Below are 16,382 nucleotides of genomic sequence, written 5' to 3'. Positions count from 1 at the left end.
CCTGAGTGGCCCCGGCCAGCCGGGCAGGCGCCTGCCCTGGCCACAGCATCCATCCACACGGCAGCAGAGTCACCGGGAGACACTTCTGCACCCCAGCACTAGGGAAAGCAGGGGTACGTTTTGGTCCTAGACACGGTATCGACACTTGGAAATGAACTGAAGTCGGTTGTTTGCTGGGTACTATTATAATGATAACATGAGCAATAAAAACATTTCTAAAAATGACAGGGTATTTATGCTGCCGATTTTCAAGGCACAAAAGATTCTTAAGCCTATTCAGGCTAAATATAAATTTTAAAGAAATTAAAAATACTGTTTCAGCAACAACTACTACTGACCTATAATTAGCTTCCCTGTAAAGCTGACATGAGCCAAACTAGAGTTGTGTCTAGCGCTCACAAGGAAAAACCTAGTTACACGCATGACCTGAGTCGTTTGGAATGATGGACACAAACATGCTAGAAACATGTACACTTCAGATATATTTGTTATGGATGTGATGCTGAATCAGGATTAATGCCATTAGTACTGATTTTATACCGTTATATCTCCTGGATTAATTCACTGGGGAATCAAACTCAGAGCTGTCTTTAAGATTCACCAAAACAAAAAAGATCCCTCTGTAATATATCCCACTACATATGGATTTGTGGATTTTTTAAATCTCTTTTTTTTTTTTTAATAATATACATTGCAACTATAATTGTGATTTCCTTTCATATATCCAACTGAAAAGAAAAATAATTAAGACATAAAAATATTATAAAATTAATTTGCTTTTTAAAAGTAATGTCACAAAAAGTGAATTGGCGCATGTGAGCCCCACAACACACAGAAGATCCATCTTTCTAAACACTGTCGTCATAACAGAATAACCAAGGTCTGATGTCTGTGGTTCTTCAAGCAGCTTTTACAGCTCTTCACACAGTGGCTAGAAATGCTATGTATTGGCTTGTCCAAAAATGCCTTCAGTTATATTACAGGTCCATTTGAATCCCCTTCTCTTGCAACGTCAACATTTGGTGACAGCAACTTGCTTTCCAACTCTGCCAAATGGCAACTGATGTTTTGCCAGGAGGCACCACCTCTTCTTATCTGGGTGTTGTCAACAGCCTTCTCCACTGAAACACGCTAGGTGGTTTTACAGCCTGGCTACTCATCAAGGCTGCTTATGGTGTAGATGAGGCGTGATACTTCACGAATGCAATTGCTGCCAGCTCTTTGCAGAATTCTTCCAGCACAATCACACCCTCTAGTAATGTCATGTGGTCAATGCTGAGGGGAAAAAAAAAAAATCATGAGAGAAACAGGACTGGCACACACAAAAACCAGCCACGGGTCTTGGAGAACATGCAATGCGTTTACTCACATGGGCCCTTCGGGCTCCAAGCCCAGCAGGCGTTTCCTGACCAGCAGAAGTTTGGGAGTGAAATCTGGGATGCGCTGGATTCTAACCATCAGGTCCCCAACGACCTGTAAAGCACAATGTCATCAACACACAAAATTAACACTTCTGCAGATTGCCTGGCAGCAAGCTGAAATGACAGCCTTCAGAGCCCAGGATGCAAACCCACTTCAGCATCCTCACAGGCTCACAAAACAACCTGCAAAGTACCTGTTCTGCCCTAAAAGAGGGTGAATGGGCACAGAAAGTTAAGCGATGGAAAAGGACAGGAACTCTTGAGCCTTACTAGCTGTTACACAAATGGCATAATTAAATAAGTAATACCAACGATTAAATTGTCTTAGTAAATATTGACGCAGGCAACTGACCAGTAAATTCCTGGGTTTAGGGAAAGCACAAGGGGAGAGGGTGAAGATTATATTTTGAAATGAGGAGGGCTGCTGGGAAAAAGGGAGCTAAGCCCTCAATAACTACTGGGCAAGCACCATTAATAGGCTCCTGCCCAGCTTAATAACAGCTGGTGCGTGGGGTAGGCGAGGGATCTCCGACTGAGAATCCAACTGCAGTGTAACAGGCACCCAGCCAGCACTTCCAGGATGCAGATCTGGCAGGAAGAGATGGAATCTGAGAGGGAAAGGAAGGAGACTTTCGATAAACCCAGGACTTTGCTGTCAAGAACACCCCTCATCAGACAAAAAAGGGGATGAGCAGAGATCCTCCTCCAGGCACAGGGCGTTAAGGAGTGTCCTTTGCTTGCATGTGAATCAAAGCCACCTCTATACACGGCCTGTTCTTACAGCACTACCTGACCTTGCCTGCAAGTGACAACAATGTGACCTAGTCCACTTTAAAGCAACATCACTTCCAGAGGGGACACTTTGCATCTATACAGTGAAACTAAGCCAACAAACAAACATGAGGACACAAATAAATTCTTCCATGTTTTTGGTAGAAAATCCAAAATTGTGACTGAAATGTAGAGCATAAGCACATACTTTCAGTGAGGAGCCATTTGCCCACTTAAACTACCCAGCAGCTACTACCACTAACTACAAAGTTACTAAACAAATCCCTGCTGTGTGTAGAGCCCTACGTACACACCCGGTGTGTTGACTCACCCTGACAATGACGGAGAAGAGGGACCTGCAGCCAGCAGCCAGGTTGACGTAAGGATCCAGAAGGTATTCGTGTATGTGAGGGTGGGGAAACAAGGACAGTTTGGACAATACTGACGTAACTTGTAAATTTACATCATAGGGCTGCAAAAAAAGGAAAACACAGTGCTTAGTGATTTTCTTCCTGGCTTCTTTTCAGCCAGCCAGTGTTTATTTCATTACCAGAATCTTAAATACAGGGTTAGGAATAAATAAAAAGTTAGGTTAGAAGACAGGCCCAAAATCTCCACTTTCCCCAACAGGAGTGATGCAAATACGGCAGCCAGGTATTAGATGTGATTATCTGTATAACAGCTACAACCACTGAAGATTTTGCATACTTTCTTATTGTAGGCTAAGTCCTCTTCCCATAAAATATTTCCTCAGCTCAGTAGCTAAACAAATAGCATAGACTCAGCCTAGATTAAGCATCTGCTTGCTTCTCCTGGGTAACTGTAAAGTATATGAGCTCAGGAAATTAGGAGACAAGTCCATGTTTACAGCTAGTGTGGTATTTATCTTCGAAACTTTTTTCTTGGAAAGAACCATCACCGAAGGCCTGGGCATCTTGTGGCAGTGTGCTAAGGGAGATATGACAGTCCTACGCTGGGAAAGCAGCACAGAATTCTGAGCTTCTTCTCTACCTCCTTTCTCCAAATCAACCAAATGAGAAAGGCAACACTGTCAGGTGCTGGAAGGTGTTCATCAGTCATAAGGAAAGAAATAGTACCTAACTTTCTAATAAAAAATAGTGCCTAGTTTGAAAGATTTTACTGTTCCAGTAAGAAACTAATTTCCATAAAACCAAGTACTTTCACCATAGCTTCTTCATGTTCCACATACTTTTTTTTCCATCTTTGATTTTCTCCTCACAGTGAAAACAAGCTGACATTTTAATTCAGCCCAGGATTTTCAAACTAGTGGAATTTCCTTCCATCTATTCAGTGGTGGAACAGGCTTATGCTGACAACAGATGGACAGACATTCCCTTGGTAGACCTCTATGCCAGCCTGAAGATGTTACCAACGCCCAGGCGGTTTAAGTGAACCTTGCTGATGTCACCTGAAGTGGATTACAGGGCCCTCATTCAATCTCTTTGACAGCACACTGGCAGTAACATCCTCAGTGCCATAATCGCATCTAGAAGAGGACGATTTCACGGCCTCAGATCATCATCTTTATGCTCGCAAGTTAGCATCACACCAAAGAATCAGGGAACAGATTCTTCCCTTTTCCAGACTGTAAGGTTTGGAAGAATTCTGTGTCAGATTAAGGCAGATATATTTAGGTATGTCTATATGTCTAAGCTCGCATTAGCCTACTCAGCAGAGGTCTGACACGATACACAGCCTACACACAAACATCTCATACCACCTCAGATGCTCAGGAGTATCTGCTGGTCTCTTGACAGTTCCACAGAGGGTGGATCCTGCAAGATCTGTGTTGTAAGCACAAGCTTGTGGGAATATTTTGGGCATCACAAAAACGGTACAGATATCTCAGTTCAGGGAACTGAGTCAAGCTTTCAGTCAACAGAGTCAAGGAAGCCAAGAGGGTGATGAGCCTCACACTACAAGAGGTTCTATCTACCTGCTTCTCAGTCTAACAGCTCCAGAGGCCACCAAGGTAAACTGTTTTGACAAACTTTCCACTGACTACATGTGGACACCTAACTAATATTTAGGTACCGTATTTCTGAATTCACTGCCACACACTTTTGCACTGCAAAGGGAGTGGTCTTACAGAACTTTTGAAGTGGAAGCACATATTTCTCCCAGACAGTGGCAGCTATTTCTGTACTTGATATTCCAGCAATAGATTCATCCCAATCTTCTAACAAATGAACCCTTCAGACCCTGGACCAGAGATGACAGGTAAAAGAACACTGCATTTTGACTTATTGTGGAAAAGTCACTCTGCAGACAGAGGTATAAATTCCTTCCACAAATCCATTCCACTGTCTCCCTAGCTGAACAGCAGGAGAAGGTCTTCAGATTTATCTGAGATTGTCACCTCATTAGGAAGCTTTGAAGCTATAAGCATTATCTGGTATCCACAAGAAGAGAAGGAAATAAAGTAGTTACATGTGCTGTATTGTTCAGACTGATTGTTGTGATTTGAACTAATTGAGAGCATTAAGGAAAGCGGATTCTTCACACAGAGCTTTTATTTCTGTCCGTATATTAGAAAACATCCTAAAAAATGTCTCTATATGTGAAAAGGTTAAAACCAGCAAAATCTGAAGTTCAGAAAACTCTCAGGAAACAGTCTGTTCCATAGAAATGTATAATATTAACAGGAGGAAGGAGATACTATCTAGCAGATGAGCTACTAGATTTAACACCCTGGAAACAAGTTAATTCACTTGTGTGCCTCAACAATCTTGTCAGAAACTAGGTTACTGATACCTATCACCTCTGCAAGGTTTTCTGATATCTCCTGATAAAAACACGTGTACTACAGGTAGAACTATACCTATAGTATCACGACAAAGCAAAAAGGACATTGAACACAATCTGCACGCAGTACTGTGTCCCCACTAAAGGCTTTTCCACAGTTTTCAGTTTGTTGGGACATTGTCACCCATTAATGTCAAGTTTGTCATTGATAGGACCAAGATTTTGTTGTTTGGTTGGGTTTTTTTGTTGTCTTTTTTTTTTTTCTAGGTGATTTATTTTTTTCCTATGTGAATAACCCTTAAGAATTTCAGTTTGGTTTTTAGGACAGGGTTTTGATACATAATAATTTACCTCTTCTGTCTGATTCAGGCAGTTAATTCTTCTGGAGCCAAGAACCTTTTCTGACACCACAGACTGTAACACCTTGCTTGACTAACCCAGCTGTGTGTCATGCTGACAGGCAGTACATCAAAACAGACACTGTGCTTCCATGCCAGATGCCAGTTTTGTGGTAAGCAGACATATCTGACACTCAGGTGTTCCTCAGAGGAGGTAAAATAGGTTCTTTACTTTTTGTAATTTATGTGTCATTGCTCAGACAAGGTTTTCATATGGATGAAGCTTGTTTCTTCTAAGAGATGATGATGCCCAGTTTTCTTCATGACTCTATAACCACTTAGGTAAGGAAGTGTGCAGAACATCTTTACTGGAAGGAAAACTCCGGGAATACACAATATAGCAATGTGAGTATTTGGGTTTCTTTTCTGACTTCTGAATGATAAAAGTTGGTACTCTCAAACATCCCTCTCACCTGAACCCTCACAGAGCTGACCCAGATGCTTCTACTTGCTTCCTGACACGTTTCCCATGTGGTTTTATGTTCAAATGGCTCTTGTCTTCTGAGACCAAGAATCTGCCACAACCATAGCTAACTGTTTATTACGTAGATAGCTCCACATGCAAAACAGGAAAGAATTGTACAAACTTCTGAAACTAGAACTACTGCATCTGTAGCAACTCCAGCTAGTACTGCAGGGAGGGTAACCTAGACTTTCAGGGCTTGTTTTCCCTGGCAAGATGTTATCTTCTTGATCTAAAGCAGCAACATTGACCTGACTAGCTTAAGTCCAGAGTTCAGAGAAGACAAAGAAACATTAAGTTCTCACACAGGGCAACCCCCTTTTCATGTCCCTGAGACTTCACTTCTCTCCAGAAAGACTAGGTCATGCAGGCTGGCTAAATACAGAAACAGACATTAGGAATATTCACTTCCTTTATGTTCCCCCTTACAAATCTGGGTCTGATATGTCACACCTCCTTTCACAACAAGGAGCCAGTCAAATAATATCTCACTTGTTTGCCCTTGGCATCTATACTTTTATTATTTGGAGATAATCAAACAAGAAAAAAAAAATACTTAACACTGCAGATAAAAAGGATACCTTCTAGAAACTTTCAATGCACTGATAACAGTTTTTTGTAACGATGAAAAAATGAGGGAAATGTTAGCAGTGATACAGTAAGTTCTTTTCTTCTTATACAGTGACATAAACTGCTTCCAGAACACAACTTTAGATTGAAGTTCACTGAAATGTAGTGGAAAGGAACAGTACAGTGTTCTATTTACTGCAAGAATGTATATGCTAAGTGTAAATGCTACAAAATGAAAACAGAATCACTGACACTAGCACTGAAGGATCTCTAAGATACTGTCTTACCTTCTTACTCATTAATGTTAATCATATTTCTGGTGAAGAAAACACTTGGTACACAAAAAGTAGGTAACAAAGATAAGAGTGATTTTGTTCTCTACTTTCTTTAGAATACTGATCACTACAACATCCTGCAATCTACAGAGACCTGCACCGAGGACATGGGACATTACACAATAGCATGATGCTATAATACACATTTGAGTGATGGGAATCCACGGGACTTTGGAGATCAGCCCTTTAGTAGTGATGAAAGTATCAGAAGTGGAATTCATAACCTGCTTTTCCTTACCTGATCAAGAATCCTGCCCATTCTTTCAAACAGGACTTTCAAGAAGTGTCCTTCAAAAAACGACGCTTCTAAATTGCACTTTTCCAAAGCTCTGGGAGATCCAGGCCACTCCCACCGTAAGCAGATGACACAATAATCCCGGAACTAGGAAAAAAAGTACCAAGGAAAACAGATTCAAACCTCCATGGAAATATTTTATCTCCTTTTAATAGTCCATGCACCTTAAAATCATAGCCTGTAGCTACATGAAATATCTAAGCCCAAAAAGAATGGTCACTGGAAAATAAACATGATAAGTTTCTATGCAAGCAACTAATTTTCCTCTTGGCATTCACGTTGAGTAGTTTCAGAAACAAAATGAGTGGCAGCTGAGATCAAGACAAAAGCAAAGCCAACTATACACACCCTTATCAGGGCTCTTCTACAGCAGTAATTACATCCATATACATCCTTTTTGTCAGGACATTACCGCACCTTGACTATAGTATGTGCAGCTTATCTTCCTATACAATCTATATTGCTCCCTAATTCCCAGTACAGGAAAGTCATGTGTATACCTAGGAGATACAAATGAAAAAAAAAGTACTTCAGGGCTTTCTCTTCCCTCTCTTTGCTTCCTATCACCCTCAGCAGTCTTTTTCAATCTCTGCCTCCGATTTGCTGTGGGCTTCCTGATGTCTCACTTTCAGGGAATTATACCTTGAAAGTTGCACAGCTTACAGCAGTGAAAATAAGGAACACAGGAATAAATGGTAGCAAAAGAGAGACAAAATAGAAATTCTTCACTGTGTGTAGCTTACCTACTTGTGTGGGCCTTCAGGAACAGAAATACGGAAGCAGAACAGCTATTTGGACGTAATAACAGCGATAGGCAGGGCTATTCTTTAGGGGGAAATATTTTAAGAGTAGCCATATCATTGTCAGGAAGTGACAGAAACCAATTCTGTTCTCTAATAACTCCCAGAATACTCTTTTTCCCAAGGCATGAAAGAAATACAAAGATGATATGTGTTTTCTGACATCCAAGAACAGAACATAAGGGAATTTTACATCAACCTTTGTTTTCTTATTCTCTATTTTCCAGTCCCTTTCTTTTCAGGAAAGATGAAACAGTATAATAAATACAGAAATCCAGGCACCCCATCTTAAATTGCTGATATCATAATTCAGAAGTTATGGAATTTTTGAAGTACCTACTAAATATAGCTCTCTCAGTTACTCTACTCATTTGCATAAATTTTTCTGTTCTAGAAGATGCACAGGGCTTCAATAAGAAAGCTGCAAATAAAACAATGATTGTCCTATGACCGAGGAAACTTTCAATTGTTTGCAAAAACAAAGCCTGCATTAATTTCAAACCAGTAAATCATAAAGCATTCCCTACCTACCCAAACTCCCAACTTCAAACATGAATGCCTTAGGCTGCGCATTCTCTGTGATGAGCCTTTATTTTTAAAGCCCCAGATTGCATAACTCCTATGCAGCATTTTAATTTCCCTTTAGTCCTTTCAAACAGCTTGGCAGGCAATTCTCCAAGAGAATGCAGATAAATGCAAAAGCAAATTAAGAATCTATCTGCAGTTCAGATCTTCTCTCAGTGTATTTGTTATATGAATATTAATGCATTTAATGTCATCCATTATTCCCACTAGATTAATACAAGGTGGATTCACCACCGAAAGATCTCCAAAGGTAAGTTTTCATTAGAAAATAAAAATTGAATTTTCCCATGTTCCATTACCAAAAGATGCATTTAGTAGAACTATTTATAGAGCCACTTGTATATTCTCATTGGCATCTCAAATTCTCAAGGACTAAGGAAGACATCACTGACTTACTTGTCTGTGGGCATCTCTGAGGTAAGTATCATAGCCTGTACCCTCCACGTGGTATGATGACTTAGCTTCATCAGGTACAAGACAGAGAAAACTAAAGAGAAAAAAAAAGCACATTAATGAACGTCTATAATCCAAAGAGCACCAGATCAATGCTTTCTCATGATCTGTAACAGTGTACACAACACTGAATTGTCTGGACAATTAACCCACAGATTGTACTGTAACTTTACCAGAAGGGCAGAGACGTCTAGTGCTCATAATAGCAAGATACACACTTCAGAACTTCTGTATCTAGCACTAGAGTTAAAAACCTCAGTGGAAGCATCTTCTGAGAATGAGCAGACAGAAAGGAGATGAAAAAGAATATTCATTACCACGTCTGAACATTTGCTAAAGGTTGGACTCCATCTTACTAGAGCATATGGAAAGTGCACTGGGGAATAAATGAGCCAAAAGGGAAGAAGAATTACATTTAAAATTCTTCTTAACCTAGTGCATAGGCAGTTTTATTTACTATAGTTTGTTGTGATTAAGAGTGAACATCTAGGAAGATACAGGCATATTTGCATATAAATGTCCACAGTTACAAGTATCATTGCATTTGCCCAGGTATGCAGTGCAAATACTGTATGTTATTACTTCATCAATACCTGACCTAAAAAGCGTCGGGAAATTCTGACTCTTATTAGAGAGGAACTGTCTTTAAAAATTAAAACCCCTAAAATTTCTCGATAGCAAAATAAAACTCAGTATCTGGGCCTTGTTTCCAAATTTCAGCTTTCTCCACATCCCAAGAACTCCTGGAGGCTCCTGTATGATTTATATGCAGAGATACATAGTAGTTGACTTTTTGTATGAAGTTTGTCTTATCTGAAAAAATACACATTTGCAAAACACTGCAAATTCTGAAACCACTTCTAATCGCTCTACACGAGGTGAATTTAGGAGAGTGTTCTTTGTGTCTTTGCTCCAAACCATGTCCACCATAAATAGCAGTACTGGGGGAAAGAGGGCAAGAAGTGACTATGCCACTCTGTGTTGACTGTCCTTGGGCTGCTTGCTTCCTTTGGCTAACACCTTTGATTATTTCTGGGTAAGCAGATAGGTCACAGCACTGAAATGCCAGCACTGCTTTGCTGCTGCGTATTAACAGAGCAAACAGCGTTTGTCCTAATACTAGTTGCTAAGAGAATTACCATCACTAAGTTGCTTAAAGCAGAGCCTGTCCTCTTTGTGATATCCAATTCGCAGTATGTCCAACATGCACAAAGGTATCTTACAGGTGACAGAGGTGTCCCTTGATTTTCAGGGAACAGACTGTTATCTCTAGCGTGGCAATTATGTACCTTTAGATATGTGTTTAAGGAACTAGAGGAGTTTGTGTTTAAGGAATTTTGAGGGGTAAAACATTTATGGCAAGACTCCAAGACTTCTCCAGGAAGTTCAAGTCCTGTAACAGCAGTTTAAGTACAGCAAATACTTTTGAGTATCATTGATGAAAATCATTGAGGCTTTCATCATGAACTCTGTTCATCATGAACAGCTAATAGTTATTATTAGCTGCAAAGTTCTTCTACTTTCCTCATTCATGTTGAATTATTTTTACTTATTGTAAGCTCTCATCTTTCATGATTAGCTTTCTGATAAAATGCCACAATTTCCTTCTGTGGAGTCATTTTACCAGCTGGCACAGAACAGCATCCATTACAGAGTACATTTAATTTGTACAGTGTGTGCAGACACCCACACAATCAGAGATTTCTTTAAGTGTTTGTTTCAACTTACCTATTTACAATTTTATGAACTTCAGTCTTCCCATCATTTTTCTGATGTTCTGGACTGACAGGTGGAGAAGCACTGAGCCACTCCTGAGTTGAGAATGTGTTATCTGGAGACAGGTCAGTAAATAATGGATCTTCCTCTAGGTCTCTGTGAGGTTATATTAGACAAAAACGTAATTATTCACAGAGTGCTATGGAAGGCAAATCTGTGGGTCAAAAGGCATGCACTCAGTTCCTCTGCTCTGAACAACTAGGCTGTTTTCCCGAACGCTATGATATGCACAACTTTTAACCTAATTAGTAAGTAGAAATACCAACCTTTACAAATACACAACAAACTTTGTTTTGAAGAAAAAACATTACTTCTTGATCTCAACAATACAGTAAATATTTCTGACTTGCCCAAAATCACAGTATTAGATCACTTACACTCTGCAGCCATATTTTTTACATGAAAGAGAGTTATACTCCTGGAAATCATTACATTATTTTAGATGACTCAGAAATATCTAAATTAAGATGCCTAAAATAGCTGGTGTGACTAGTGCCTACCCTTCCATTATTAAAAAAAGGAGTTACAAGAGTTATGTCAGATACTGAAAAGGATTTTTTTGTAAAGTCTTGCAGAAAATTTCTGCCATCAAAAAACGATTCAAAAACATAAATGTAAGCAAGTCACCTAAGTGAATGACTTCAAGAATTATCCAATGGAAAGCAATATAATAATTTCTGCATGACTTTATGGATATGGATTAATGCATAGAGCATTCAAAGTGTTATTTATGCTCACATTTCTTTTGATTACAGGGAAAAAAAAGTTTTATTCTAACAATAAGGATCCATGTTAGCTGTTATGAAAACTTCCCTTATAAAAGAAACTTACATTGCTCCTGCAATCTGTCCGTTCTCTACCACATCTTTATCTTCTTGACAGAGAGGCTTGTATTCCATATAGTTCCTTTCTTCTAAATTTCTCAGAACCAAATTATAAAGAATGTGCTCATTGGGTTTTTGCAAAAGGTGCTCAAACATTCGTAAAGTCATTATGCTGATCTGCAACACAAAAAAGTAAAAATTCAGTGAACTGACGCACCACTTTGTGCCCTTTATATCCAATTTGTACACCCAAGAACATTTGAGTTACTTATTTACATTACAGAAGGAAGCAAAAAATCCTAAGAAAAATTAGGAAATTGTTATGCTGAGTGTAGTATAAACATGGATGAAAAATTCACACACATTTGAAAATCAATATATGGATGTATTTTTTTCCTGTAAAACAAAAACTGTCCTAAAATCTGCCAATATAATAATACAAAGATCATTCAGAGACCTTCCAGCTTAGCTTTTCATACTACAATCAGATCCATGCTGGAAGATGGTTATCTTTGTGCAGATGAGACACAGAGCAGGACTTAAAGTTAGTAATAAATTCCCAGACTAAACCAAAATAACACTGGAATAGTGTGACTAGTACTATAATCTAAGATTCCTACATGGAGATATTTTGTAGGGTTTTAAAGGGAGACTGACTTTAAGCAATACAGAGACAGATTCTAAAGACAGCTTTAGAGCACTTAGGTTTTCAAAGATCAACTGATACATACAGATAACTGACAGGGTGAGCAGGTAAGCATACTGAAAAAAATGGGTATGTGAAGGCATAGACCTGTACTTCAGGCAAGCTTGGTTTTTACTTGAAGTAGTATAGGGTGTTGTTTCATGGGGAAAAAAAAGAAACAAGCTGCTCTGGAGGAGCGATTTTACAGAAATAAATTCTTTTTAAAATGTTTCCTGTGTGTAAAGTACTTAGACTTATTATATCTTCTGTTAATTATCATGTGCAGATTTTCTGATCACACTTACTCTATATAAAAAATAGTAAGTTTTAAACTATACCTTATAAGATAACATGACAGAATATGGAAAAGAACAGCAGTGCAACATAATAAAACATTAATTAAAATGCAATTACAGAGAGTGATTTTGGCCTTTCTTACAGATGAGCAAGCCTACTAGATATGTATAGGGGGCAAGCAAATTTAGCGAAGAATCTTTATTAATGGGAACAATATGCTAACTGGAGCAAACAGCTTGACTTTCACTTTCTAAAGAGAATTTGTAGGGCTGGCAGTCAGAACTCTTCCTTGGGAAAAAAAGTTAGCTGACAAAACAAACCTCAAACCCTGACAACGGCGTTTTTACAGACTCTGCATGAGACAGAACATGCCAGCAGACATTATTGTATCATTGACCCTTCTCACCTCATCAGAAATATGATCACAGTGTTCGATTAACCTGTGTCGCAATGGATGTCTGTTGATGTCTGCCAAAGTTTCTGGCTCTCTGTGTTCTCCAAGTATAAAATAAACCATTTCCTGCAGCAGGACATCTGAAGTAACTTGACGAACAATGCGATGCAATAGTGCAGTTGATGTGAGGATTCCAATCTCTGAACTGAAGAAAATATTTAGTGTCAGATCCATAGTGGGTTTCAGCTGAAAGGATCAGCTTGATTCAGGTTCTGTTCTGCTGTGTTTTATTGGATGCTACTCACGTTTGCATCAGCTGGGGTTCCATAACATCAATGAAAAATCGCTCCCGCACAGCTTTTGCCATAGCAACAGCAGTAGTCTGAAACGAAAATACAAAATGGTACGTCTCAAACTCAAAAGCTAAGAAACAACAAGAACTACTTTTCTGAATGTTTGTCTCATCTGTAAACATTTCGAACCTTTTGTGCTTCTTTGATGAGTTGATCACAGTAGTCAAACCATGAAAGAAACGAAATTAATGCTCTTTTCCCTGGAAAAGCAGACGCATCTTCTTTGTGGCTATAGGAATCCAAACTAGAGAACACAGGAAAAAGTACTTATTTAGTCTGCAAGTAAGTGAAGAATCTTGGACATTATTCTTTTTAAACTTAACGGAACAATAAATGATCTAATTGCAATGAAGTGAACATTAAAGCAGCTTTTCTGCTGGACTCGACTCATCTGGCAGTGCTATCATTACAGAGGTTTTCAGGGGCATGCTACAGGATACACAGTATGTACAGCAGAAAAACTCTGTTTGGTTAAGTATTTCTTGAGTCAGAAGGGAAAACTGATCACCTAGTCTGTTCTCCCAGGAAACACAGACCACAGAAGCTGAATCAATAACTCCTGTAGTCAGAGAACCATAAAATGAAGGCAATTGTTCTTCTCTACTCTGTAAATTACCTCAGTCAAGTCCACCAAAACCACACATTGTACATCTGAACTAGATTGTATCTTTCAGAGAAAAACCACATATCTCTATTTAAAGGCTCTAAGGAATAACAAATTCACCATTTTCTCTGGTAAGGCAGTCAATAATTATTTATCCCACTATACAAAGTTGTTTTTTCCCTTTTAACTTCACAGTTACAATCCAACCACCAGAAATTTTGTTAGATATTCTGCAAATACCTGTTTTTTGTCTCAGTACTAACAGATCACAAGTAATTCATAACAATTAAAGCAAAGTTGGGAAGAGAAATGTTTTGAGGGTCTAACATGCAAGCAGTTAGAATAACAGGCATGTATATTTTGCTTCATGCTGATGAGTTATGCAGTAACTCTTTCCTTCTTCTTTTTTACTGCAAAAATTTTGCAACAGCAGCCTGTCACCAAAGGCACCCTTCCAGCCCCCAGCAGCAGCTTACAGTGCTCACTGTGCATAATGAAAAGTTTATGTCTCCTAAATCCTTGACATCTGAACAAGAAAATAATCTGAACCTGACACTACAGCTACATCACCACAAACTGCTAACATAATTCAGTGGAAGAACTTGCCACCTAAGGAATCTCTGCAAGGGACTGGCGACCACAGCTGGCCCCATGTCAGACACCACAGGCACACGGATGCCCGAAGCCGTCCTGCTGTGCCGCAGCGGGTGTCGCAGCTCTGCTCTGCTCTCCAGGCCCTGGCATGGGGGTGAGCATTTTACACAGCCTACCTACCTACAGAAAATTAGTTTCAGGGAGGGGTGTAAAGTCACCTTGGGTATTAAATACAAAATTAAAATTCTTACCCCCAGTTAATTGCCTCCACTGTTTCAATGTCTAAGGGATCCAGTGACTGAGGCAGGGCTTTGTAGAGGGTGGCCAGCCTGTCTGTCAACAATTCACATAAACAAGTGCTTTGAGTCAGGCACTTGGCAGCTGCTGGTTCTGGCAAACTCACCAAAAGCATGAGGCCTTCACAGGCCTTCACTGCTATCCGGCCGTCCTGGCAGAAGGGCATGGAAGAATTAATCAGAGGGTGAATGAAGCTCACTTGAAATCAAGAAGCAAACACCTCCCAAATAAAACCTCTCCATTCCCCCACAGTGAGTGAATGCATTTATTTTCGTTGCCTTTTCAGGCATTAAAACCTAATTCTAGTGAATTTGGATGGTACAAAGTAAAGAAACTCTCCTGAATCAGTGTCAAATACTAAGAATGCAACTGCAGCCTTCAGGCTGACAGAACTAGTGCAGTCAGTCAGCTTAAGACCAAGCCATTAGACAACGTAACCTATCACTGAACAATAACGAGGTACATCAGCAGATTCAGTTTTCTGCTTACAACACTGCTGCAGCAATTATAGGCTTATCCAACCTTCCTCCAAATTTTCTGAAAGAATCTGAGTATGAAGGATGGAGCTGGGTAAGACATTTAGTAGTTCTTTTTAAAAGAAAACAAACCTCCAGAGAGAGGCCAGTGTCTTTACAAAAAAAAAATGGGTTTGGTTAAGTCAGTATAACAGAGAAGTTTTAAAAATCCTCTCCTGTGGTATGTTTAACCTAAGGATTATCCTATATAGCTTGTCTGTGAAACATGCAGCATCCTATACAAACTGCTAAAAAAAATTACCATCAATAAACAATATTAATTTTCTAAAATAATACTTTTCCTTTAATCTGAATTGGCAAAGAAAATTGCCAGTTTACAAAAACTGCCTGCAAAACAAACCTTGGTTTACTTTTTATAATTAAAAATACAGTGTGGATATGTGTGCATATTCACTCTCTCTGCCTGCTTCACACAGTATCCAAACTATTTCATTTAATCTCATTAATTAGAACAACAACAAAAAAAAAGCAACTCACGGGACTTTTAGTGAGGTTTAGTAGAGAATTTACTAAATTATAGTCTTGATTTGGAGAAACAGTGGAGGAGTCAGGTGATGAGACATTTAGTTCATCCAGACTGAAAGAGAGATCATCTGCCTGTTGCAGGAGGTCATCTTCCTTCTCCATTTGCTCTGCTCCAGCAGCACCAGGTGTGTCTTCAGGCTGAACAGGCTGTCCCGTGTCTGTTGCCAAAACGTCCTGGCCTTTTAGCATGTCTTCTGTGATCACACTTGCTGATCCTTTGGAAGCCGTTGCTTTTAATTTACTCTACAAAGCATTTTTTGGAATTACATGGTTGAAATCACTGTTCATCCTGAAGCAGAAATTTACTAAAAGCAAGTGTTTTACATCAGCATTTGGAGTAATTCTCTCCAAGGCCAGACACAGTAACCACAGAAAATGTAATGGGTCACAGGAGCATGGGAATTTTTAAACCTAGAACATTTTTTAATCTGCTTAGATTTCTCTTAAGCCCTGTACTATTTTACTTCAAGGCTGAATATGCCATTTACAAAGAGGTGGCATCTTTTTCTCTCCACTGCTGATGGCACACATTCACTTCATTTGCCCACTATCTGAAAGAAGTTTTTCATTTACCTTATGAGGGCACCTTTAGACCTTAGCACACAGGGTAAAACATCCCTTTCTAGGTCAAGGTCTGAAG

General features: G+C 39.3%; 1 protein-coding gene across 1 annotated transcript in view; it reads right to left on the bottom strand.

Annotated features, from left to right (window-relative positions):
• Window positions 1–1,169: 1,169 nt before the first annotated feature.
• The window catches only part of FAM160B1 (family with sequence similarity 160, member B1), a gene marked incomplete at its 5' end in the record, with an annotated part of 23,497 nt that continues 8,284 nt past the window's right edge, over window positions 1,170–16,382 (bottom strand). The window contains 12 exons of the mRNA XM_008940499.1: window positions 1,170–1,275; window positions 1,370–1,473; window positions 2,524–2,664; window positions 6,963–7,106; window positions 8,801–8,891; window positions 10,586–10,729; window positions 11,465–11,634; window positions 12,846–13,038; window positions 13,139–13,215; window positions 13,316–13,430; window positions 14,636–14,832; window positions 15,695–15,985. Coding sequence (XP_008938747.1) covers window positions 1,170–1,275; window positions 1,370–1,473; window positions 2,524–2,664; window positions 6,963–7,106; window positions 8,801–8,891; window positions 10,586–10,729; window positions 11,465–11,634; window positions 12,846–13,038; window positions 13,139–13,215; window positions 13,316–13,430; window positions 14,636–14,832; window positions 15,695–15,985 — 1,773 coding nt within the window. The remainder of the gene's footprint in view (window positions 1,276–1,369; window positions 1,474–2,523; window positions 2,665–6,962; window positions 7,107–8,800; window positions 8,892–10,585; window positions 10,730–11,464; window positions 11,635–12,845; window positions 13,039–13,138; window positions 13,216–13,315; window positions 13,431–14,635; window positions 14,833–15,694; window positions 15,986–16,382) is intronic.

Source organism: Merops nubicus, unplaced genomic scaffold, assembly GCF_000691845.1.
Source record: "Merops nubicus isolate BGI_N331 unplaced genomic scaffold, ASM69184v1 scaffold15585, whole genome shotgun sequence".
In the NCBI taxonomy this organism is placed as follows: domain Eukaryota; kingdom Metazoa; phylum Chordata; class Aves; order Coraciiformes; family Meropidae; genus Merops; species Merops nubicus.
Note: the sequence above shows the minus strand (reverse complement) of the source record. Positions and strands in the feature narration are given on the sequence as shown.